Source organism: Tupaia chinensis, unplaced genomic scaffold (assembly GCF_000334495.1).
Source record: "Tupaia chinensis unplaced genomic scaffold, TupChi_1.0 Scaffold143616_1, whole genome shotgun sequence".
NCBI classification, from domain to species: Eukaryota; Metazoa; Chordata; class Mammalia; order Scandentia; family Tupaiidae; genus Tupaia; species Tupaia belangeri.
In genome coordinates, this window is record NW_006203464.1 from 228068 (window position 1) to 255125 (window position 27058).

Sequence of the window (27058 nt, forward strand, 5' to 3'; positions counted from 1 at the left end):
AAGAGAGAAAAAGACTAATGATTAGTTTTTCCTGTTGAACTGGAAAACTCTGTGATGTTTTCCAGAAAGTTTACAAGGTGTTTCAGGAACCGGCTTCTTGTTGCAAGTCAAGTGGTTATTGCGAGTGTTTGGACAACCCCCTCTTGCTGCTTTCCACGTGATTTCCAAACACAGTCAGCCATTTTTCATAGGTTGCAATAAGCTTGTCTGTGCTGACGGAGTGGAAATCAGGGTCCTCAGTTTGCGTTTACCCGCCTTCCATTTAGTTCTGCCTCATTGGTGCTTCCCCTTGCTATTCGATGGGAAATATTCTCTCCATAAACTTCAGTAAGATGTAATGGATTTCTGCAGTGGAAATATTGTTCAAGCTGCAAAACCGAGTCGCAGCAGGCACTTTGTCTGGGGACCGTGTGTCTCGCGAAGCAGCCATTTCACACGCCAGGCGTAGGAAGGTACTAACAGTCACAGCTAATTCTCTTTACAGGAGCTTTCGTTTGCGTGTATGGGAGAATGACACCGCCAAGCAGAGTCGTCATTCTACCAAGACCGCCACATTCATGATCTTTGTCAAGGGCTATTTTTTGAGTATTCGTAATTCTTCTTTGGATTGGAAAATAGTGCAGCAGCCATTTCACACGCCAGGCGTAGGAAGGTACTAACAGTCACAGCTAATTCTCTTTACAGGAGCTTTCGTTTGCGTGTATGGGAGAATGACACCGCCAAGCAGAGTCGTCATTCTACCAAGACCGCCACATTCATGATCTTTGTCAAGGGCTATTTTTTGAGTATTCGTAATTCTTCTTTGGATTGGAAAATAGTGCAGATGTGAATTATGTTCTTTGTTACCACTGGGACAGTCTGGATCTTTCTGGAGCGGGACAGCTGGCTCAGTTGCCAGGAGGCTAATAGGTGATGTGGCCTAATTACTGTCACTGGCGAGCCCAGCTCAGGGCAGGTCCAGGTGCACTGGGCTTCTCCCACGGACAAGGGAGGGTTGGTGAAAGCACCATAGCTGCGGGAATCTGATGGCCGCGTTGAAGCTGCTCGGGGCCTCTAAGCCCCTAATCAGAGGTTCTCCATCCTGGCTGTCCATGGGACTCACCAGAGAAAGCTTTATAATTCTGTTGCTGGGGTCGCACCCTTAGACCTCTAAAGTAGACTGGGCACCTATGTTTTTTTTTTTTTTTTGGTAGAGATTTCTGTTACAGGGCACATGCGCATGCCAAAAAGACAGAGAGAGACAGAGAGCAAGAAATCACCCCCCAGCGGGGATGGCCACGCTGCAATCCATTCTCCTCTCAGGATCTTGGGCATGCACGCACATGCTCCTGGCGTGAGTTTAAGCCACTGGGTCCAGGACTTGAACCGTGGTTGACTACAAGGGAGTCCTGCGATAGAGCCATTACGCTAACTGCTGGTCCCAAGCACCTGTGGTTTTTAAAGGTCTTAAGGGGAGTAGTGCAAACTCCCGCCAAGTCATTATTATTATTTTATTAATCCTGTTATTGCTACAAATACAAAGGAAACTTATTTAAGCTTTTTTTTTTTCTTATATTTTTCAACTCATTTGCATTTGGGTGGAAGCAAAAATAATTCCTGTCATGGTCATTGCAATTTTATTGTGTAGTTATTTCTACGGTTAGGGCTGGGTGAGTCTCAGGAAGCAGCATTCAGACCACCTGCGGGAATACTCTTCTAATGAACTTTGTTCTTTCTGAAAATCTAGCGGGAAACATAGTGTGTGGTGGGGTTGTGGGTGGGGCTGGGAGCTGGCTGGATATGACTTCACCTGGGGCCTGTGTCTTTATCGCCCTCGCAGGCCCTGTGGCTGTCATCAGTGGCGAGGAGGACTCAGCCAGCCCGCTGCACCACATCAACCACGGCATCACCACGCCCTCGTCCCTGGACGCCGGGCCCGACACGGTGGTCATTGGTATGACGCGCATCCCAGTCATTGAGAACCCCCAGTACTTCCGTCAGGGACACAACTGCCACAAGCCAGACACGTGTAAGTACTGAAGTGGAAAGCTGTCCCCTCTGGGGAGGGAAAGGGTGGTGGTAGACCTTCCTAGGTGACCTGCCACCTGCCAACCTCCTACTCTCTAAAAGACCCTTCCTGTTAGTCTCGAAACTTGGAGAATAGCCTGGGAGCAGAGATGCCACTGGGGCAGAGTCCTTTGGGAAGGCGGGGGGGGGTGGGGTGGGTACAGGTCTGAGTCTGGTTCCCTTTTTTCCTTTACTCGGGTTCCTGAGACCCTGGGCAGAGAAAAGTGCTCCCAGTAAAACAGGGGACACACGTAAGGCTGGTCTTCTCTGTAGACCTGGCCTCTGTAACTAGGAAACGTAACTGACTCTGTCCGGATAACAACCCCAGAGGTCATGAGGACCTCCACCCTGGCCTCCATGAGAGGGGAAGGGAACACAGGGCGGTGAGTACCTTTGAATGGAAACATCTCTCGAGCTGCCCCTCCAGTGCCCCGAAATCGGACCACAGTAGACACTAGGAGCCGCCCACTCCATAGACTAGAGGGCTCAGGGTACATGTTCCCTCCTCATCTTTCACCTCCCGTTGGTTCCAGCCTCTCTTTGTATTTCTGCTGAGCCCAGCTAGGTCCACTCTCAGTCCCTGGAGCTTCAATGGCTTGACTTTCCATCCAACAGGGTCCTTCTTGCCATGTCCCCAGGTTCAGTCTGGGCCCAGAAACACCAGTGCATGCCCCTGTCCCTGCCACTGCTCCTGCCCCTAAGTCATGATCTGCTGCTTTAGAAGAAAGCACGGAGGCCCCTGGAGAGTGGGGACACCAATGGCTGCCTGAGAGCTGGAAGGGACAGAGCGACAGTCTAGGTTAAGGCCTCACCGTACAGACAGGAATACTGAGGTTCTGGGAGGCGGTGAGAGGTTCCCTGTCCCTGCTCCAAGCTGCCTCCTAGTGCCTTCTCTTCGTCTCTCCCTTGGTCCCTGGGTAGGCCTAGGGAGACTTTCTGGTCTCGTTCATCCCAAGGAGAGGGCCTCATAGAATTCTTTTTCATCTTACCGCAGAGTGGGCATGGAGTCACCCCCATGGACCTCCGCTTCATTTCTCTGGCTCTGGCATTTAGTGAAAGGGTTGCCACAGTGCAAGGGATTGGGCTCGAGTCAGCCTCAGGTCATCATTTGCCTCCCAGCTTTCAGAGTCCCCAGAGTCGCCTCGGTATTTATCAGACAGTTCCTGTTAGTCTCAGAGGAAGGACGGCTGAGTTCCGTACCAGGGCTCGGTAAGAAGGAAAGACCAGTGTTTCAGGTAGAAAGTGGGCAGCTGTGCAGAGAATGCCTCTACTCTGGCGAAAGCTTTTAGATCAAGTTTATTTTGGAGCAACTAGGGAGGAAAGACCTTTAATGGGTCTAAGCTCAGTGTAGGGTTGACGTCTGAAAAGACGTAGGCATGGCAGTATATTCTCATTTCCGTAACTCATTCTAGAAAGTCGTCATGAATACTGATTAGGAAATGTAAGACCATGGCTCCTGGGGGTCACAGGTAGGGTTCCTGTGAACCTCTGATCATAGCATTTTTATTACTCTGTCAATACATTATCGTGTTTCGTGTGAGTTTCTGTTTACAGACACTTTATTTAATACATAGGGTTGACTCACAGACATAGCAGTGTAACTCAGACCCACAGCGTAGCTTACCTAACACAGCTCTCTTCTCCGTAAGACACACAGCCGTTCCTTGCTTAGGAACACTAGAAAGCACTTCAGAAATGTGCGCAGGAACTGTTTCAAACAGCAAACTCACCAAGGAAAAGCACTAAAATATGAAAAAGATGATCTGGACTAGACCACTAGAAGTTTACTTGTTTATAGGAGGAGAGCTGAAATGAGAACTTGCAAACAAGGTGTTGAACACAATAAAAATAAACAGTTTTGGGGACCAGCAGGTGGTGTAATGGTTATGTCGCTGGGTTCCCATGTAGTCAACCACAGTTCTCGGCCAGGGCCTGGTGACTTAAAACTCACATCGGGTATATGCACGGGCATGCACAAGATGCCGAGAGGAAAATGGAGGAGAAGGGATTGTGTCGAGGCCATCCGCCAGGGGTGATTTCTTGCTTTCTCTCTGTCTTTCTGTGTCTCTCCGGCGAGTACATGCGCCCTATAGCAAAAATCTCTCTTAAGAAAAAATGTGTGTGTGTGTGTGTGTGTATATATATATATAACATAGTATTTTTATGTGCCAATTAAAACAAATTAGATTTTAAAAGGAAAATAGAAAGTAGCATGTGTCTCCTTGTTCAGACTGAGCTGGAAATGTGCATGTAAGGTGACTCAAATTTGGGGATGGTGTGCGTGTCCCATGAAAGTACCATGAATATCAATCCAGGGGTTGCAAATAAATTCCAGCGAATTGGCGCATTCTGAAATATGGAACCCATGGATAATGAGACCGAACTCCCTCAAGGGGATGCTCCAGACTCCGGGGCAGAATATGAGCTCATATCTACCTGTGTTTGCCGAGCATTCCCATACCAGGTACTCGGCATGGCTGCCAGGTGGGGTGAATCTGGCATGTGGGAGAGAATGTCCCTTTGGCCACCAGAATAAGTGCCCTCAGGGAAACTGGGGAGCCATGGAGAGAGATACAGGGTCTGGTGAGTGTCCTGTGGTGTCACAACAAAGCCCAGCCCGGGAGCCAGCACGAGGAAAATCATGCAGAGAAAAGCTGCCCTCCTGGCGCTGTCTGGGTCTGTGATTCAAGGTGGCCTTCCTGAGGATCCAGACACTCTTCTGTGTGAACAAGAAGAGGTCTGCGAGGATGGAAGGGAAGGAGGTTTATTGACGAGACTTGAAGAAGTAGGGGAACATGGACCCGCGGATGGTGTAATGGTTACATCGCAGGACTCCCACATAGTCGACCCTAGTTTGAATCCCAGGCCCGGCTGCTTCAAACTCATACCAGGAGCATGTGCATGCGTGCCCAAAATCCTGAGAGGAAAATGGAGGAGATGGGATTGTGGCCTGGCCATTGCCCTGGGGGATGATTTCTTACTTTCTGTTTTTCTGCAAGTGCATGCGCCTCATAGCAAAAATCTTTCTTTTTTCTTTCTTTCTTTTTTTCTTTGGTTTAAGAAAAAAGGAGGGGAACAGACAGTGCCTTCATCCGAGGAAAATCGTGCGATGACTGAATGGTCAAAACCCCTCTGGTGTCAGGCAAGGTGTCTCTGCACATTTTGTCCTACCAGGAGAGCATGGAGAACTCTAAATTGTTTTCTGGAAGCACGCGTGGCGGGTAGAGTTGCACAGGGACGTTGTAGCGGGATTTGGCTAGTCCTCCCTCTGCCCAGGCGGCGGCGGCTCACACAGCCCAGGCATGTGCTCCGCGGGCTTCACCAGCCGAGCCGGCAGCAGAGTTCTGAGTACTAAGGCTTCATCCGTCGAGGGAACGGACTCCGTGCACATCCCCACGTGTGATGAGTCGCTTTCGTGAATAATTAAAACCATGTGCACCGTGTCCCATAAATAAGCAGAGTGCGTTGGTGGTGCTCCCGGCGAGGCCTGGGTCAGCCCTTTGGGTAGATAGCAAGAAGCAGTTGGCGGGGAATACTCCCACTGTAGCTTTCCCAAGGACTCTCCCCCTCTGATTGCCTTTCTGTCCCATTTTAAAATATGCGCTGTGGATCAGCAGATAGTATAGTAGTTAGGTCGCTGGACTCCCACATGGCTCACCGTGGTTCTAGTCCTGGACCCGGTGGCTTGAAAATCATGCCAGGTGGTGTGCATGCATGCCTGAGATCCTGAGAGGAGAATGGAGGAGAAGGGATGGTGGTGTGTGTGTGTGTGTGTGTGTGTGTGTGTGAGATTTCTCATTTTGCCTCTCAGTCTCTGTCTCCCTCAATTCCTCCAAACGCACGTGCCCTAAGGCAAAAATGTCTTTAAAAAAATGCAGCGTGGGAAGGCCTTCCAGGATCCCAGTGCCGCCTGACTTCAGGTGTCAGTTTCCCCGGAGTCCCCAGTAATGGATCAGGCACCGAGGCACCGTGTTTTCTTTATTCACGCTTCCCATCCAGGGGGTGCGGTGGGGGGCGCGGGCCTTTCGGAGCCGAATGATTAAGATGCGGCTGCGCTCCTCTCATCTCGCTTTCTATCTGCCTCCAATCTGGTCCGTAGCATTTTTCATCGCATGTCAGGCTGCAAGGATATTTAGAGATCACCTGGTACAGCCCCTTATCAGATGTCTGCGTGTCTGCTCCCGTATTCTTAACAAGTGCCCTGCGTTCGGCATTGTCTTCATTCTGAATTTATTCAGGGATTCAAACAGCAGAATAAAGACGCTCCTCTTTGGCAATGTATATGGAACTTAAGCCTAATAAAATCCCCCAAATCCCCTCATTATTTATGTAAAGCCCTCTGGCTCTTTTTAAAAAATATTTGAGAGTTTTTTTTTTTTTTAGAGTTTATTATTATTACATTTTTTGCTATACAGTGTATGCTCTCACTGAAGAGACAGAAACAGAGAAACAGAAAGCGAGAAGTCACCCCCCCCGGGGGGGGATGGCTATACCACAGTCCCTTCTCCATTCTCCTCTCAGGATTTTGGACGTGCACACTCATATTCCTGGTGTAAATTTTAAGCCTTTAGGTCTGGGACTCGAACTATGGTAACCTGGATGGGAGCCTAGCATCATAACCATTAGGCCATCTGCTGGTCCCAGCTCCTGGTTCTCAAGAGCACTAGGAAATGAATATAGTCCTCCTGTCACGTAGCTGAGGGTCCTAGACTTCGTGTTGTAGAATGAGTCACCCAGGGGACTGTCCACTTGAGTCACTAGGGAGATGTGAATGGGTATTTGCAGCCACACTGAGTCCTGGGTTACCCGTGCACCCTTGTGACAACTCTGGGCTGCACCGAGTCAGTCATGGGCTGGGGCTGGACTGCCTGCTGAGGTCTTAGGAGTCATGCTTTTACTGGCTTTCATAGCCTGGTTGCAAGACTCCTTGACTGTCTTTAAAGTTCTGAGGTTTTCTGTTCATGCCTTTTACTATTTCTTTTCTTTTTAAATAATTTTTTTGAGAGCGATTTTTGTTATAGGGCACATGTGCTTGCTGGAGACAAAGAGACAGAGAAAAGTGAGAAATTACCCCCCTGGGGGATGGCCATGCCGCAATCCTTTCCCCTCCATTCTTCTATTGGGATTTTTGAGCATGTGCGTACACACGCCCAGTGTCTTTTCAAGCCACCTGGTCTGGGACTTGAACCATGGTCAGCCACATGGGAGTCCCATGCCTTAACCACCATGCCACCTGCTGGCCCCTCAAAGCCCCTTGTTGTGGTTGAGAAATCTTGAGGCCATCTGGGGGAGACGTCTGTGCCTTCCCTCTTTGCCTCTGTCCTCAGGTGTCAGTATCTGCCTTTGTTCTCAGGTACTCCCTCCTTCCCAGAGCCAGCATCTTCTCTGGCCTTCGCAGTCTGACCCGGCAAAGAGGAACAGTGCTTCCTCCTCACTTCTCTCCCACCCCACCTGCCTTGAGCTGCTGAGTGCTCTTTCTGCTCATCACGAAACCTCTTGAAGGCCCTTTCCCTTGCAGTTCCGCCTCTCTTCCTGTATCCCCAGTTCTCCACCATGTTCCTCTGTGTCTCTCTTCCTCGTTACCTCAGAGCTATGTAGGCTGTGCTGATTTTTAAATTTCTATCCATTCAATTCATATTTATTAAGGGTATATTTTTAGGTATTTTTTTTTTTTTTTGGCTCTGGAGACAATGGGGAACAATAAATACGTGGATGGTCCACTGCCAACCATAATTGACACGCAGGACATAGGAAGGCACCCCCTGATCTTTTGGGAACGCTCACAGAGTACCAGGCTTTCAGTGGGTGACTCACCAGCCTTCATCCCTTTTTTCCAGACCTGCAACCCCATATGTCTAACTGCTACCTACGGATTCGGTCATGATGTATTTTTCTGTGTCATGACTTTTCTGATGACCCTGTATAATTTCTGCTTGGAAGGCCCATGTCTCCTCGCCATATTGCCTCTCTACTCACATACACTCCTTTTTCTCCCCTTCTACCCTCTCCTCGTCCTTGAACACCTGGCTGACTTCCATCTTCGCGTGGATTCTCCCTCGACAGTGCTATCCTGAGGTGATCTTTCCTTCCTTCCACCTGTGACTCAGGGTCAACACCATGTACCAGTCTCAGATGACGTTGAGCCAAATCCCAGGTCATCCTGTCATGACTCCTGTGTGTGCCTAGAAGTAGCTTCTGTGTGTCATCCTTCTTCACAGTCTGTGGAAAACACAGGGTCAAAGAAGATGCTAACTGAGCTGTGTCAGGTGACTTCAAAGCTCAGGCCCTCTTGAGAGTCAGAGTGGGGAGAGGTCGTTTATCTGCTTCAGCAGGCTCTCTGGACAGAGCACTGGGCTATTTGGGTATTTTATGTTTTAGATCTTAGATCAAATTTATTTTACTCTTTTTTTTTTCTTTTTTTAGGATTTTGCCATAAGGCCGATGCACTTGGCAGAGAGAGAGAGGAGGAGGGAGGGAGAGAGGGAAAGAGAAGGCAAGTAAGAAATGACCACCCCTATCCCACCCAAGGGAGATGGCCACACCGTAGTCCTTCTCCTCCATGCTCCTGTCGGGATTTTAGACAGGCATGCCCACGTGCCCGGCACAGTTGTGAAGCCACCAGGTCCAAGACTTAAATGGTGGTCAGCCATGTGGGAGTCCAATGTATTAACCTCCATGCCTGTATGCAGTTTTTAACTGATTCTCTGAGGAGGGGCCTGCTAACTCCGTTTTGTAGGTAAAGAAACTGAGGTTCAGTGAACTTACGTAGCTTGTTCCAGGTCAGGTAGCTACTGAGAGAGAGCCTGAGAGTTCAACCTGACCCACAGACTCCAGCATCCATCCTCTCCCTCCGATCACATTGCCTGGAACTGCGGTGACTTACACACATTTACTGTACACCTCTGTGCTCAGGGAAGCAGCCTACTGAGCAATGAGTGTAATCTTGCCATTTCATGAAGACTGACTTTTCTCCCTGATTCCAGGTGCAGGACAGTCTCTGTATAGGATGTTCCAGATTCTCTGAAGGTCCTAGTCATGACACTAGGTCAGCCGTGGTCCGACTGTTGGCATTTATCCCCGTCTCTAAATTTTCCATGGCATCAGGGCTTTATTGGGCCAAAGTGGCCTTCAGATAAGGTAATACCTGGCCCAGGGGTTCAGTCAGGTGTTTTCTCTGTTAAAGAACAGGTTTAGGTTTACAGAAGAATCTAGTAGAAATTACCAAGAGCTCTCATATACCCGCTTTCACTCCCTCACTTGCTATAATTTCCCCTGTTACTAATATCTTGCATTAGTATGCTCCATTTGTTGTAATCAGTAAGCCAGTCTGGACACATTATTAGTCACTGAAGACCCTTGTTAGCCTTATGGGTTGCACAGTTCTGTAGATTTTGACCCTATCATAGAATAGGATCACTGCCCTAAATGTTCCATCAGGTTAGCCTCCTTCCCCCTCTAGTCCCTAGAGACCCCTGGTCTCTTTACTATGTCTGTGGTTTTGTCTTTTCATATGTTCTGTAGATAGACTCATCTAGTATGTAGCCCTTTCAGATTGCCGTTTTTCTTAACACTGTACATTTAAGGTTCTTCTGTGTCTTTTCGTAGCTTGACAGTGTCTTCCTTTTTTATCACTGCCTAATATTCCATCGTATGGACATACCACAATTTCGTATCTAGTCATCTAATTAAAGGATGTTATATTCATTTCATGGGATTTCAACTACATGGCAGATAGGAATGTGCTGTCTTGGAGGCTGGGAGTCTGAATTGAAGGTGTCCGCAGGACTGTGCGCTCTCTGAAATCTGTCGGAGAGTCCTTCCTTATCTCACTCCACTTTCCAGTAGTGTTGCTGCATCCCATGGCTTGCCGCTGCAGAGCTCCAATTCTCTGTCTTGGCTGTTTTCCTTGAAAACACCAGATAAGGAGCCAGAATTGGGGCCTATTCTGCCCCAGTCTGACCTCATCTTGACCTAACTCGTTGCTTCTACAGTGACTCTCTAAATAAATTCACTTCTAAGGCCTTGGGAGTTAGGGCTTCAGTGTGTCTTCCTTGATGAGGACACGACTCAACCCATAGCAGCTTGGCGGCTTCCTATTTTTGACAATTATGAGTAAAGCTGGATAAACATTCATGTGCAGGGTTTTTTTTTTTTTTTTTTTTTTTTTTTTTGCGGACATAAGTTTTCAACTTATTTACATAAATACCTAGGCACATGATTGCTGGATCATATGGTAAGAATATGTTTAGCTTTGTAAGAAATTGCCGAACCGTCTTCCAAAGGGGCTGTTTCAAGTCCAGTTCTTTTTGTTTCTTGTTAGACTGGCCTCTATCCATGAGCTCCTGCCCGAGGGTTTCCTGGTGGCCGTGCATGGATAGCCTTTTTTACATGTGCTTTCTGAAGCGTGTTGTGTGTGTGTGTGTGTGTGTTGTGTGTGTGTGTTGTGTGTGTGTGTGTGGCTATTATACCCTTCCTCTCTTCTGCTTTAAACTATACTGGGAATTGAAGACTTAGTCATTATTGGATATTTACATAGATAGAATTAGCACACTTCGCTTTCTTTTTAAGATTATTATTATTTTGTAGTCGTCAGAGGGCACCTGCATTTGCCAGAGAAAGAGAGAGAGCAGAGGGAGAGGGAGAAAGCGCCTCCCCAAGGGGGTGTGACTACACCACAATCCCTTCTCCTCCGTTTCTCCATCCTGCTGGGAATTTGAGCACGCATGTGTGCGCACATGCCCAGCGCGTTTTTTCCATGTCACTGGGGCCAAGATTTGAACTGCAGTTGGCCATGTGGGATCTGGCCATGGGGCTGTCCCGTGGGCAAACCGGGCTTCTGACTCGTGGTTGGTCAGAGCCAGTTGCCTTGTTTACAACCAGACTGGCCCCTCGGTTTCCCGGTGCTGTGTTCACTCCTTCCCAGCATTTGTACACAGCTTGTTAGCGTGAATCGCCATGGCACCAACCGTGACCTCCCCCGCTTGCCCTCACCTTTTGATGTATCTGAATCCTTTTCCTTTTTCTCTTCCCTGAAGTCTTGCCAACGTCGTCTTTTCCCCACGTTCACTTTCAAGCTGGCACCCATGCTGGTTCTGTTTTTCCTTGTGGATCTCTACACTTTGAACTGGAGGTGTGTGTGCATTTGTCTCTTCCTCCTGGCGGGCCACCCGTGCCCACCCCTTCTAGCTCTGTCACGCCTGCTCTCCGGTTGACCTGATGGCTCTGTCCTGGGTATCCCTTGGCCTCTCACGACAGTGTTAAAATTCCATCTCTGTTGATTCCCTCCAAGCCCCTTTCCTCCTTCTTTCCTGTCTTCATTCAGTCGACAGATACCCATAGAGCCCTTAATAAGTGCCAGACACTCTGTGGTAGGCTGTGGGCCTTGAGTGGAGGACTCGCCCTCCTTTTTTTTTTTTTTTTGGAGAGAGATTTGTGCTCTAGGGTCCATGTGCTCACTGGAGAGGCCGAGAGAGAGAGAGAGAGAGAAATCACCTCCTAGGGGAGATAGTCAAGTCACAGTATGTCTTCCATTCTCCTTTCGAGATTTTGGGCGTGCACGCACATGCACCTGATGTGAGTTTCAAGCCATCAAGTCTGGGATTTGAACCACAGTCGGCCACGTGGGAATCCAGTGACTTAACCTCCATGCCTCTTGCTGCCCCCTCCCCTCCTTTTACTTCTTAAGCTGCAGTGCAACTGTCTGGTCTCACTCTTTCTAAGGCACCTGCTTGATCCATCCCTTTGTCACATATCACCCCGGAAGGCAAGAACTTCCACCCAGATGACCAAAACTACGTCTGCGAACTGCGTCCCTTTAGCTGGGACCAGTGGCCTTTGACAGAAATGATGAGTGGTTTGTCTCTTCTTTCTCTTCTGGGCTAATTAGTCACAGAGCTTGCTTTTTCTGGAAGAAGAACTGCTTAGGCCAGTTTCCCAGCTGTGGTGGGAGCCCAGAGCCCGCGTGTGTAATGCAGTATTAATAGTGCATCGGCATGGTATAGATTTCCGTCACTCTAACAAGCACCGCTTAGTGCGAGGTAATGATGGGTATTTATTCCCAGCCACTGAGCTCAGCATCATGGCCTTGCAGATACAATATGGAAAATGGGCTCCTTTGTCTGGGAGGCTGGGGCCCCTCCTGGAACCAGTACCAGTGGCAATAGCACACACGGTCGCCCCTGCGGAATAAGACTTCCTAGGTTTCTTCCGGTAGCGGACTTGCTAGATGGACTCACCTGATGGAAAGAAGAGAATCTGGTTACAGGGATGGGCGGGGAGCTGCACCCTAGGGTGCGTGGTTGAGATGGGGCCGCTGGCATATCAGGGGCTGCTGTTTGATCCCTCTGGCTGACTTAGGAGGTGGGCTTGGCTCGTGTGACCTTGGAGAGGAAAAGGACCAATTTTGGGTGTGGGGATTCTGATGGGTGCTTTCCCTTATTTAATGGTTGGGTCTTGACAGCGCCCTTTAGGGGGCCCATAGGACTAATCTTGGTGATGGTACTAGTGACATTTGGCTTTAGTCTTTGTCACCAGCTAGGTATCTGCAGGCCCTGTGCTCCAGGCAGTGTTTCATGGAATTTCTTTTTTTTTTTTTTCCTGAGAATTATTTATTTGGGACCAGCAGATGGTCTAATGGTTATGTTGCTGGAGTCCCACACAGTTGACAATGATTCAAGTCCTGAATTCAGAGGCTTGAAACTCACACTGGGCGCGAGTGCGTACATGCCTCAAATCCCAAGAGGTTAATAGAGAAGGGATTGCAGCATGGCCAACCTCCCTGGGGGTGATTTCTCACTTCCTGTCTCTGTGTGTGTCTGGTGAGCGCATGTGTCCTGTGGCAAAAAAAATCTCTATAAAAAATCTCTTTAAAAAAATTATTTGTTTAATTTTATTTATCATCATCACCATCAATATTTTTAATTTGATCAGAGAGAGAGAGAGAGAGAGAGAGAGAGAGAGATGAAAAGTGAGAAAGCAAGCCCACAGGTCTGAGACTTGAACTGTGGTCAGCCATGTGGGAGTCCACTGCCTTAACTACCACACCACCCGCTAACCTCTCATCAATCTCATTTTCAAATGCAATTAAATAAGTAGCAGACCTCTGAGGATCCTGTGATGCTGGGTTCACTGAACCTTAGGTCTCGGGGTCGGGGAGAAAATTGTTCAGAACACCTTACCAATTTTCTTTTCTTTCTAGAAAAAGTTGGATGATGCCAGGATGGGATCTCTTGAGAGCAGAGGGAATAAGCCCTGAGCTTAAAGGCTTGAACTCAAATACATTCACAACTTTCTCCTGGGCATCCCAGCCCCTAAAGATGAACCTCTGCTGGGCACTGACTCCTGAGCCCCCATATGGGTATAATCCAGGCATAACACTGGGCCATTATTTACCCATCCCAAGGGGGGAAAAAATCAAACGATATCATGTCCTTTAAATGATCTGAAAACCCTAGACATTCTTGAACATGCATTTTGGAATGGAAACCAACCAGTTCAAAGGAACAGACTTAAATTTACTTCCCTGGGCCAGGACAACATGCCTTCCTGTTGATTATCAAGACCTCATCACTCTGTGCTTCGCTGCTATAATCACATACTCAAAGTTAGTAGCTACATGCAGTCGTGCTAATTAAGTAATTAGGTATAATTATGCTCACTGTAAATATGTGGTAATTGGCCAAGAAAAGTACTTGGGGGATAAGCATGTGTTTTATGGTGGTAAACAATGATACAAGACCCCCAGCCATCCTGGGGTAGTATCATTTTATAGGGGAACGTGAGCCCAAGGGAAGTTGTACCCAAGAGCCAGGAGTGTGTAGGATGTGGTGAGGGTCCTTTGTTTCCTGCCCAGAACCCTAGAAACAGAAGAGCTACTTGTCTCCCTGGTATGTTTAGGCCTTGGTCTTGTCTTTAAGAAGTAGGGAGATTGGGGCCAGCAGGTGGCATGGTGATTAAGGTGCACCACACCCATGTGGCTGACCACGGTTTGAGTCCCAGACCTGGCACCTAGAAAATCATGCTGGGCATGTGTGTGTGTGCATGCTCCAAAATCCTGAGAGGAGAATGGAGAAGGGATTGCGGCATGGTTATCCCTCCTGGAGGGTGATTTCTCAATATCTTGTTCTGTATTTTTCTAGTGAACACAAGCACCCTGTGGCAGAAATGTTTTTAAAAAAGAAAGAAAAAAGAAAGAAGGAGGAGGATTAAATCCCCTCCAGAGATTCTCTCTAGGTCAGAATTTCTCAGGGATAAGTTTATTATTTTCTCCTTCTACTAGATTCAGGCATCCAGTCTGTATTGAGGTTTTAAAGGGTGATCATTCTTTTCCAGCTGAGGAATACATACAGGGATCATATAGGAATAGAAAAATTGAATTTTATCGCTGAAGGGAAGAAGAATGCTTGGATTTACACCCAAATGATCTTGATGCCTCCCCTAAGTCTTGAACTTGGGATACAAAGACAGGAATTGGCACTCCTGAGCAGATGTTGTCCATCCAGTTGCATGGAAGGTCATGACCTGCCTCAGCTCAAGAGCCTAGGAGCTCCCTAGGAAGACCACACCCTGAATTCTTCCAGAAGAGAAATGTGAGAGTAGCGACTGGACTTTGCCTGGTTTGCTCCTCACAGAAGTCCCTCACTTCTCACCAGGAGGAGCCAGAAATAAAGGCCAAAGGAAGGGCTGTGTTTACTTCCTGTGTCTCCGAGGAAACAGAAATTCCCATGATAAGGACAGAGATTAAATAGCAGGAAATGGAAGCCATCCCCCCAACCCTGGACCACCACCAGTAACAGGAGCTCCTGTTACTGGTGGTGGTCCCTGTTAGCTTTTTCTTTCCGGAAGAAAATCATCATCCTTTCTGATTTCTATGAATCAGCACATGAGTCATACTCCAGATGGGAGATGTGCCAAAGCATCCGGCAGGTTCTTCCTCACCCATGCTGCTTTTCTGATGGTCAGTAACTAAACCCAAAGTTCGATGTGCCCACCTCTCAGCTGAGAAGCCAAGAGTCCTACCACACTTCCGTCTTCTCCTCAGCTGCCTTTGACTCAGTATCTCCCAGATGGTGCTCTGAGGGATACTAACATACATTTCTCAAAAATAAAACGGGCCTATGGATGGCATAGCGGTTACGTCACTGGACTCCCACATTGCTGGCTGCGGTTCAAGTCCCAGACCCGGTGGCTTGAAACTCACGCTGGATGCGTGTGCGTGTCTATCCCAAATCCTGAGAGGATAAAGGAGGAGAGGGAATTCCAGCATAGCCGTGTGCCTCTGGGGGATGATTTCCCTCCTTTCCTCCCTCCCTCCCTCTCTGTTCTTCTGTCTCTCTCTCTCTCTCTCCTGTGAGTGCACATACCCTAAGGCAGAAACCTCTAAAAATCAATCAGTCAGCCCTCCCTCTCTCTCTGTTCTTCTGTCTCTCTCTCTCCTGTGAGTGCACATACCCTAAGGCAGAAACCTCTAAAAATCAATCAGTCAGTTCCGTGGTTAGCTAAATTTGGGAAAACCTAGATGAAATGTTTCTTTCTGCTAAATGTCATTGTGACTTTCCAAGAAAGGCATGGAGTTGGCAGCATCTCACACATGTATCGAGTTGCTGGACTTGATGGTGAGATATACCTGTTCGTGTCTCTCTGGGCACGCATGCTCAGTGGATCCCATTCTGGGCTGTTCTGGGGGTTTGGGATCCTGTCGAAGCCTCCCCAGCAGATGTGGTAACTCACTCTGACAGTGCCCAGATGGGCTCGAACCTGCTTGGCACCGACGCTGTCACATTTCTTCCCAAGCCTCCGGGAGGGACAGGGAGTGGCTACATTCCACAGGACTACCCAGAGCTGGGGAGGTGGCATTCTTGAGGATTTCTGGCAGAGCACAAAGTGCCCTGCATTGAAATGAATCCGGGTCTTGGCCTGTTGTTCTCTGTATAGACTTTCTTGCAGGTGCTTCTAACACTTCTTAAACCCCCAGATCCGGAGATGCTGCTCATGGCCAAGTTTTCATTGCATTCCTCTGCCATTTAGGATCGGAATCTCAGGGAGCTGCTCTTAGGGAGAAATGCACGATTCGAGGTCCAAGCTGCCTCCTTTTTTTTTTTTTTTAAATTCAGTTTTACTTATTTATTTTAATTTGACCAGAGAGATTCAGAATGAGAGAGTGAGAGAGATGGAAATTGAGAAAGCAAGCCACCGGGTCCAGGACTTGAACTGTGGTTGGCCATGTGGGAGTCCAGCATCCTTAGCCACCACGCTACCTGCCGGCCCCCAACCTGCCTCCTTAAAGCCTCTGTTTCCAGATCATGGTGTGGAAGATCGAAGCCCTTCTTTATTTCAGAAAGGGAGTATCATGCTTTTGGTACGGCCAGGGCAGGGTCTAGCACTTGAAAGAATGAATGGAACCCTTGGCTAAAGCAGATCTTTTTCATTAGGAAGAGAGTGACATGGGCGTGGCTGGGCCTGGACTCTGTACCCGGCCCTCCGTGTCAGCCACTGCATGACTGTGAGCAAAGTATTTGCCTTCTCCACATTTGAGATGAGGAAAGGCAACCACCTGAGCCAGTATGTTGGGAAACGAAGCGGCATGGGAATTCGAAAATACTCTGGAAGCTTACGTAAGTGGCACATAAGCCATCGTCCTTACTTTGACAGCATCACTACAGCTATCATTATCATTTCTGTTATAAATGTGTGGTTGGAAGAAAACAGCTTGATGGTAACAACAACAAAAAGATTGTTTTCAAGGTTTAGAATTATTTCTGAAAAGCTGAAGATCCCCTCTGGTGACTTCTTTCCCCCAATTCTTAAGAAATAGCATTTTATTACGTGGGTTTCACTGACACAGAGATGCGTCTACAGTAGGAGTCAGGACTCTAATAGGTGGGTAGTCAGGAAATGACCGACGTGTATGAACAGGGGGCTCAGGGCAATTTATTTCTGGGTTAATGGGACTGAAATGTCGGGGTTCAAGTAAAGGATGGCTGGGAGATTGATGGTGGCATTCTTTTTTTTTTTTTTTTTTTTTAGAGAGATTTTTACTATAGGGCGTGTGCACTTGCCAGAGAGACAGAGAGAGATAGAAAGCAAGAAATGACCTCTCACAGGGGATGGCCATGACACAATCCATTCTCCTCCATTCTCTCAGGATTTGAGGAATGGAGGCACATATGCTCGCGTGAGTTTCAAGTTGCCGGGTCTGGGACTCGAACCACAATTGGCCGTGTGGGAGTTCAGTGATGTCACAAGTATGCCATCTGCTGGTCCCTATGGTGGCCTTCTTTTGTTGTTTCTCTTATCTCTCCTTTGTCAAGCTCCCCCGCCCCCTCGTTTACCTGCCTAGGTGCACCCCTCCGGCTTCTCATATGTTTGGGCCAGATAGTGCCCTCCACAGTTAGGGTATCAGCGTCTGCTCACAGGATGCCATTTTGGTTTTCATTCTTTCTTACACAATGTATCCCAGTCTTATCTCTATTCGTGCACATGCCTTATGTTCTGGATACTGATTATGTTCACTGAGATCCTTCATGCTGAAAGTGCTGGGCAGTTATGCTCCGTTAGGCTTGAACAAGAAGGAAACTGATCATCACAAACCTGAGCTGAACAGGTAGGGAGGGTTCCTGGCCAAGTGCATTAAGATTCTAGCTCAGTTTTTTTCTGTGATTCTCTAGCCCCTGCCTTTGTTTCGTTTTATCATCAGACGGATTCCCCTCCTGGTTACAAAATGGTTGCAGCAGCTCCAGGAATCACAAGCAAAAAAGATGGACCAGGTACTCTGTAAGGTCATCTCTTCTTGTGGGTTTCGAAATCAAGAAGACCTTTCCCTAAAGTCCACAGCATCTTTCCCTTCTACTCATTGCCCGAAATGATGGCATCATGTGTATTCCTAAACCAGTCGCTCATAAGGGGAATGGAATTACCACAAGCACTTTAGGCTCCTCAAAATTCTCCCCTGGGTCTGGAGATGGAACTTATTTCCCCTGAGGCTTCCAGCTGCCTGGAGGGGGAAGTGGATACCTCGTAGGCTCAGAATTCTGTTAGCAGGGGAGGGATCAGGGCTGTTAGCAATTAAGACGTCTGCTGTTCCTCGAGGAGTGAAATGCACACTCACCTGGTCTTTCAACCTTGCACATACTATTATCCTGCTCTTTTAGAGGTAAGCAGTGGCATCCCGGGGTATAGGAAGATGAGAACATTGATCCCATGCACACTTGACTCCTCGTAGCTCCCGTCTGAGGGAGAGGAAGCTGGTGATTGCGGTTCCTGTCATCACTGGTCTAGTCTGGTACATTGTTCTGCTAGTGGTTTTTTGGAGAGGTTTTTGCTGTAGGGTACATGCACTCACAAGAAAGATAAGAGACAGGAAGTGAGAAATCACCCCCAGGGGGGATGGCCATGCCATAATCCCTTCTCCTCCATTCTTCTCATGGGATCTTGGGCACACACACACACATGAACCCAGCGTGACTTTAAGCCATTGGGTCCAGTACTTGAACCACGGTCGACTACATGGTAGTCCAGCAATTAGCCATTTTGCCACCTGCTGTTCTGCTAATTTTTGAGGTTATGCTTATATACCTGGGCAAAGGAAAAGTTCTGTGAGTAGTTTTAACTGGATCCACTTATCTTGGTTGAAGAAGACATTGTGAATTCTAGGGAGCTACTGTGTGATCCTTCAGGACTGTGATTTTTGGGGAATAGGTAGGAAGAGGAGAAATAGTGGAGAGAAGAGAAATGAATGAACATTTATTGAATCCTTATGAGTGGCCAGGTGCTGAAGTTCACAAAAATAATAAGAAAATTTGGGACCAGCAGATGGCGAGATGGTTATGTCATGAGACTCTCACATAGTCGACCATGGTTTGAGTCCCGGATCCAACAGCCTGAAACTCACTCCAGGTGTGTGTGCATGTGTGTCCAAAATCCCAAGCAGAGAATGGAGAAGAACTTTGGTGTGGCCATCCCCCCGGGGAGTGATTTCTCGCTTTCTGTCTCTCTATCTCTCTGGTGAGTGCACGTACCCTATAGCAAAAATCTCCCTCAAAAAAAGAGAAAAGAGAATTTTATACTGCCTCTGGCTTCCTATGTGTTGGACACTGAATATAGTTTAAATGTAAAAAGCAACTGCTTGTTGGATCCTCACAGAAGCTGTATCAGGAAGGTACTATTACCTCCATTACCCGGATGAGAAAACGAGGCACAGAAAGCGGCCCCAGTCTCACAACTAGGAAATAAAGAAGATAGGATATGATAGAGCCCACCGCCCTCTCTGTTCATCAGGTTCTTTTTCTCTGCATTAAGTCATATATGTGTTGTCATGCCCACTTCCCAGATCAGGAGTTTTCTAGGGATTTGGGGAAAAAAAGGGACTTGCCCAAAGTCACTTGCTGGCCAGAGGTAGAGCTGGGATTCAAACTCAGGGGTTTACCAGTAGGCCTCTTCTGCTGGCCTGGGCCACCTTTCTCAGTGTTAGCTGCCCTCGACTTCACCTGCACTCCTCACACTTTCTGGGAGGTTGAGGAAGATCTTGGCGACTCAAACAGATGTTAGCTTGGGTTACCATAGTGTCCACCAAGGCGACAGCAGAGGGGCAGTCCCTTTCTAGCGTTAAGTGGCTCCCATGTAGGCATCCTTCTCCTCACTCCCACCCCAGGAGGTTATTTAGAGTTTCAGAGGCTTGGGAGGCAGGCCTCCTGCAAGCTGGGTCCAGCTGGTGGTGGGCGTTGGAGGTCTTCTTCCTGGAAGGAGAAGACCAAAAGTCTTTGGAGCCAAGTAGGCCTTTTTCTTGGCCAAGTCTATTTAATCGTGTCCCCGCGGGTTGCATAGCTTATTTTGTCACCCAAGTTGAGGCGGGCCTCTCACCAGGCCCTGGATTAGCTCCTGGCTCCAGACCTGGAATTGCTGGTGAGACAGATCTCTTCCCACTGGATTCAGCTGAGTCAGGCATCCCCAATGCCACTGGTAATGAAAAAGTGCTGGGACCAGGCTTCTAATGACTCATTGATAGGCTGAGTTATGCTCATGCTAATTCTGGAAATAGATTTGAAATACGTGTTTGGGGGTATGTTACATAGGAGCTTTAACTCAATCATGGCTGGTTTGACAAAGACACCAACACTCAGAGTGTCTGGGTCTAGGCCATGATGAGACCCTCCAGAGCCAGGAGAGTATTCCAGAGGATGTGGAATGACTCATTTCTCCCTCGTGAGCATTCCTTGGCAGGGGCCTTAAGAAAGTCAACCTGAGGGACCAGAAGTTAGTGTAATGGATGTCGCTGGACTCTCACATAGTCAACCGTGGTTCGCATCCCGGACCGGGTGGCTTAAAACTCATGCCGGTGCGTGCCCAAGAACCCGAGAGGAGAATGGAGGAGAAGGGATTGTGGTGTGGCCATCCCCCCGGGGGATGATTTCTTGCTTTCTGTCTCTCTGTCTCTCTCTATCTGGTGAGCGCATGTGCTCTATAGCGAAAACCTCTCAAAATAAAAAAAAAAAAAGCCAACCTGACTGAACCAACCATGGCAAATCTCTCCATACCCCAAAGATGTAATGGTGACATCACAGATTTTAGGTCCTCCCTGAAGTTAATGATGGTAGAAACTACCACTCTCCTAATTCCAGACTTGCACTCACAGGAAGAACCAAAAGGAATCCTTCATATAGAGTTAGGGGTGTATTCTAGCACCATCTTATCTACTGGCATCTTTGAATCCCAGGCTCCAAGCAGGAATTGTAGGAAGGGCTCTTGGTTTGGGGCTCGGTTTTTAGCATCTGTTCTTTTGGTGAATGCCAGGTTAATCTGGAGACAGTAGAAAAGCTAATGAGCACCCCTGTGGCAGGCAGCAACCAACAGCAGATCATACAGAGACCTCCCAACACTCCTAAAATTGCCGTTGTCTTGTTGCTTTCTCTGTGGTCTAGCAGAGACCTAAAATGCCTTCTGTTTTTGGTGTAGGATAGATTAGAATCATATGAGGAATACCATACTGAGGCGAAATGGAAAGACACAGTGAGACTGGATTTCTAAGAGGAAATCAGTAATTGGTCAGGAGCTTTTTTTTTTTTTTTTTTCAGAAAAAAGAAAGACCTTCCACTCTTCTTTTTTATCCTCTGTCTAAATGACTCTTCCCCCCTTTCCCTGGAGTAATTTATACCAGACAATCATTAGGAAAAAGCAGCACCTTCAAGGGGGGGGGGCAAACAAAACCTGGAATAAAAGAAAAAAATCACGCTCTGCTCTAATAAAGAAATTACTGACGTTCTGCATTATGAACTGTATTAATTTTTAATGTCTGAGAAGGGAGTTGATTTATAATGGATCCTTCCTGGCTGCAGAGCCTGTCCCCAGCTAATAAATAAATGACAGGTCCCTTGTATTAAAAGTATCCGTCATCTTACATTGTTGGAATGTGAATGGTGAGAGGTATTAAATGAGAAGCCCCTGGAGGGGGCGTGCCCGCTGTGCGCCGTTGGAAATGGAGTTGGCCGTGGAAGTTGGCTTCCTTCTCGACTGAGTTAAACTCATTCTTCCCTCTTGATCTCAGCAAAGTGGTCCAAATAGCTCCAACTCTTGTGTGTGTTTGTGTGGGGTTTTTTTTTTGTTTTTTTTGAGAGATGTTTGCTATAGGGCACATGCACTCACTGGACAGCATGAGACAGAAAACGAGTAATGACCCTTGCAGGGGGGATGGCCATGCTGCAATCCCTTCTCCTCCATTCTTCTTTTGGGATTTTAGGTGCACACACACACACACGTGCCTGGCATGAGTTTCAAGCCGCTTGGTCTGGGACTCGAACTTTGGTTGGCTACATGGGAGTCTAGAACCCTAACCACTATGCCACCTCCTGGCCCCTCTTGTGATCTTTTGTAGGAAAAGATGAGGAATTGCTTAGGAGCAGTTCGTTATGTAGATTTTAGTGCCTGGTCCTTATGTAACCCTGTTCGTGATGTCTCCCCACATATCCTGACCAGCCACCTTACCAGCTTCCTTACTAGGTCCCCAAACGTCCCTGGGATTGTGTGTTTAGTAATCCGTCTTTTGTTAATGATAACGCAAGATTCGCTACTATGGTTTTCCTCTCTCTGCTTTCTAAGAAAACAAATGAAACATACCTGACGCTTGTTCCTGGTTCCAGAGTAATACCTGGCCATTGTAAAAATCGTAGGGGGGAATCCAGAAGAGGGAAAAGAAGAAGAAGAATTCCTCTCCATACCACCCCTTGTGATGAGCGCATGTATATTTCCGTGTACCACCTTGGGGGATTTTCCTTGCATAGATATATACACACGGGCAAAGAACACACTCAGGCATGCCTCATTTTATCACATGGACTTACAAAATGAAGTTGTGCACCGCATTAGGTTTTATCATCCGAATTTGTCATTCAGCAACGTATCGGAGACCTTTATTTCTTGATGCATCTATTTTTAATGGCTACATATGCGTGGCCGAGCCCGTATTCACATGGGTGCCATTGTGGAGCTGGCAGTCAGTCAGTCAAGATGCACTCCTTTGTTCTCTCTCACAATGCCAACTGCAGAGTAAACATGTTGGGGGGGAGTACAAAGAATGATTTTTGCTCTGAGCTCCTAATTATGGAACAACTACCACACTGCAGAGTCAATGTAACGAGGCAGGAAGATGAACACAGGGACACGATCCCCACGTGAGGGAGTCCACACTCCAGCTGGGCAGACGGGGCAGCAAACAGTTCCCAGCGATACAAGCATAATGGGGTGCGTGTCACAGAGACCTGGCAACTAAAGGGCCATGAGTACTTAGCAAGCAATGGATTGTTTAATTAGAGGAGCTGAGGCTTGGGGGAACGCTCCACAGAGGAGGGTGTATTTAAGCTAGAAGTCTGGGGAGGGTTGGGATGGGCAAAAATGGAATAGAAGACCTCCCACTGCAGTAGCAGGTGGAAGCAGCAATGAGACAGGGCTTAGAGAGGCAGGACTGGAGGTCAGGTGACTCCAGAAAACCCTGGGGACAGAAGGAGCTGGTCTTGTTGATGTATTAAGTTTACCGTGATAAGAACTATGAATTTATTCATGGAATTTGCGCTTAAGTAGTTCAATTCTTTGTTTGTCACACTTGTCACCGTTAGGAGTTTCTCAGGACGAGGTAATGAGAAGTAAAGGAGCCATCAACATTCTCGTACAAAAAGATCAAACAAAGTAGGTTATTTTTTTCTGACTTGAGGGACATTTTCAAACAGACATAGAAAGACCCCTGTTCCAGAAAGGAGAGAGCTGAGACGCTCATCGAATATACCTTTCAGCCTAGACACATTATTTTTTAAAATGAGAGAGATTTCAGTGGTCACTAACCGAGAGGTTCAACCCCTTCTGATTTGTCTTGTTGGGCTTGTAAAAATGGAAGCGTGCCTGGCTTTTGAGACTAGCATTTCTATCCTGCCACATACGAATGTATTTTTTGATTTGTTGTGCATATTTCTAAACATAGATAGAGCAATGCTTTTGGGAAAGAAAAAAAAAAAAAAACTATGAAAAATCTCTGAGCTGGTAGGAAGAAAAATCAGAAACCATGTTCCTGCTAAGAACCAGCTCCCCTTGTTGCAAGAGAGACATGCAAGCCAGAATCCAAAAGGTATTTGTTCTTCAAGCACCTAAGAGCGTCTGTGTTTTTGCCATATTGTAAAGTGGCAACCGAAGATCATGCCCGGGTTGGTCTTGATTTTATAACCAGTCAGTTGCAGTTGCAATATGATCCGTGCTGATATTTTTTGCCTTCAAATCTTGGATCCGAAATTATTCCAGCAATAGGACTTGGCTGGTAGCAAAGTTTTCCCTTTCCTGTTCTTTAATTCTCTTTTGCTTAACTTCCTTATAGAACAGGGACTTTTTTTTTTTTTCTGTTGTTTGTTTAATCTGGAAAAGACCAAAGAGGTCCATCGAGACTTACTCATTCTATAGATGAGGAAACCGAGGGCCAGACACATCGTTTAATGACACTGAACCGTGTTAAGAGGTCGGAGCATAGAACAGGACTAGGACTGACGGCTGTTGTCTCACTGTTTCTCACTTTTCCCGAACCCGAAGCAGAAAGGCAATCTTTTCATTTCCCCCCAAAGAGGTTGATTGTGTCTGGGCCATTTAATAAGGAATGTCTGACAAAAGTGAACTGTCTGACTCAGGTACAGTAATTGCTACAGAAATTGGTTTTACTGTCTGTAGGGAATTCTGCACTTGAACCCAGAAGGCATCCTTATCAAGTACAGTGTGTTCCAACACTCCTGCAAATTTTAAGAACCACACACATCACCGTCTCTCTTTGGAGTGAGTCTTTGTTATTTTAGTAAACTTTCAAGGGGCACTGCTGCCTGCCCCACTGGGTTTCTGGTGAGATGGCATGACTATAGTCAGGGGCTGCTGTAGACATCTCTGTGCATCATCTGAAGTGTCACGTGCACTTGATCTTTTAGAAGAGTGTTTGAGTTCCTAATGGCCTTAAAAAGAAAGGAACTGGGGGCCGGCAGGTGGCATGGTGTTTAAGGGTGCTGGACTCTTACATGGCTGACCATGGTTCGAGTCCTGGACCTGGTGGCTTGCTTTCTCAATTTCTCTCTCTCTCTCTCTGTACCTCTCTGGTCAAATTAAAAAATAAGTAAAATAGATAAAGTTAAATAATTCTTTAGGAAAAAAAAAAGGGAAGGAATGTGTGGATAGGTGTCTATTTGGTTCTCACATAGCTTGTACTCTCAGTCAGATCACAAAGGGAATTAGTTTCTACTCCTTGACTTCTAAATTATTTCATTTGAGTCACAGGTGACAAACAGCACCTTGGGACTTCACTTCCATTTCATTGTTTTAGTGGAACAGTGGTTGGAACAGTGGTTGATATAGTGTTACCACGTATCTGACATCTTGTTCTGAGGTATTTTACCACCCAAGCCCGGTTGATGTCCCACTATGTGCAGAGTCTGTGTGAGCCAAGGCATCAAGTATTGATTCCACACCATATTGACTGGTTGTGCTCTGACCCAAAGAAGATGGTGTTTGTGGTTGAAAACTGTCTTGCCAACATGTCATTTTATCTATTAACAGTGGTATTTCAGAAGCCCATCATTCTTATAAGAAAAGGTTCTTGGGGTCAGCAGATGGCATAGTGGTTCAGGTGCTGGATTCCCACGTGGTTGACTACAGTTTGAGTCCTGGATCCAGTGGTTTGAAACTCATGCCAGGTGTGTGTACATGTGTGCCCACAATCCCAAGAGGAGAATGGAGGAAAAGGGATTGTGGTGTGGCTATCCTCCCTGAGGGGCGATTTTTCCCTTCTGTCTCTCCAGCGAGTACATGCACCCTATACAAAAGTCTCTCACAGAAAAAAAAAAAAAAAAAAGAAAATAGTTCTCAACATGGAGTCCTTAGACTGGCTGCATAAATATTGTTTTGGAAGCCTATTAGAAATACACTTTATGGGGCTGGTAGGTGTCATGGTGGTTAAGGTACTGGATTCCCACATAGACTGCGGTTCGAGTTCCTAACCTGTTGACTTGCTTTCTCCCTTTCTCTCTCTTCCTCTGGTTAAAAAAAATTAATAATGATAAATAAAAAATTTAATAAAAAGAATTCTCTAAAAAAGTAAGACGTGCAACTTCTTGGGATTGGCTCTGGACCCACTGACTCAGAAATGCCATGGGGGTCCCTAGTCTATCTTTTAACAAAGCCTCTGGGTTATTCTGACATCCATTCAAGTATTCACTGCATAGAGTATTGGTGGTAGTTTTATCTTGTCATCTAAAAAATTTAAAGCAGTCGAGAGATATTTTAGTAAAAATTGATAGTATTTTTTTAGTCGAACATGTATTAAACATTAAATTTTAGGAATTACACTGGGGGCTGCGAACACAAAGATGCAAACAAATAGGTCATTTTGATAGGTTTATGTTGATAGGAATGTCACAGTGTAGTTGGAAGTCCCAGTGCTGTTAGAGTGTGAAATGGGGTGTAAGCTGGTGTGGACGGGGAGGGGTCCGGAGTGGGGTGTGGAGGCTGGTGCTGCATGTTACTGGAGAATGGAAAGGATGGATGTGTAAGGGTTATAGTGGAGGCTGCGTTCATATGCTTCCCTCGGGTCCAAACCACCACCTCCTGGCAGCCCTGGCAGAATGCCTACATCCAAATATCCCAGTGCATCCAGGAGCCCATTGTCTTGTGGGGTTGTGAGTGATGTAGAGATGGCAAGATGGGGTCAGAGAGCTGAAAATGGGATTCTGCAAAGAGCAACGTGTGCTTTCTCCTTCCTGGCCCACAGGCCATAGGGCTAGGGGTGTTCTCTCCGAAGGCTTGAATGATGGAGCCCGGGCTTACTGCTGTGTCATTTCTCTAGAGCTCCATGTGTCTCTGGTAAAGTGGGACTGCTGGGGGACATGCATCACTTAGACGTTTTGCAAATTCATTGAGGGAGCGTATGCACAGGGCTTGGAACAGCTGTCTGCATGTAGGAAGTAATTGTGAACTTCTTTTTTAGCTAATCGTACTCTGACAGTCTGCTTAGCCATACTAAAGAAGGGATTTCAAATGTCCCAAGAACAATTCTTCCCTGCTAGGTCATCCCAGGAGTATCTGCCCATGCAGATTTCCTTTGACATCATTTGCAAACCACACTTTCTCCTTAACAGAGTAATGTGTGGTGAGACATACCTCCTGTAGGAGCGGGTGTCACATCACATGGACCTAGGTTGTACATGGCTGATAGGCACACAGCTAGGGCATGTGTATCTTCATTGTGGCTTCTCCAAGTTCACTGCCATCCATGACCCAACAACTTCACCTCATTGCCAATGAGGTGATTTTTGCCAGAAAGTATCAGAAAAGTGAGCATTTAATTATGATTTCCAAATATTCTGAAAATATACAAATATAGCAAGCACCCTCTATGTATTAAGTTTTGGTACATCTCTTCTTGTTCAGTATGGAAATGTCTCTCATCAGTCCTATGAGTAGGCCACATTTTAATTTGTTACCAGCTAAACTTTCTCAAATCCTTTCTATT

At 46.9% G+C, this 27058-nt stretch overlaps 1 protein-coding gene across 4 annotated transcripts in view; it reads left to right on the forward strand.

Annotated features, from left to right (window-relative positions):
• Nucleotides 1-27058, forward strand: part of NTRK3 (neurotrophic receptor tyrosine kinase 3) — a 359566-nt gene that overhangs the window by 184507 nt on the left and 148001 nt on the right. For all 4 annotated transcript variants that reach the window (XM_006164381.2, XM_027766658.1, XM_027766659.1 and 1 more), the window contains exon 11: nucleotides 1820-2008. In XM_006164381.2, coding sequence (XP_006164443.2) covers nucleotides 1820-2008 — 189 coding nt within the window. The remainder of the gene's footprint in view (nucleotides 1-1819; nucleotides 2009-27058) is intronic.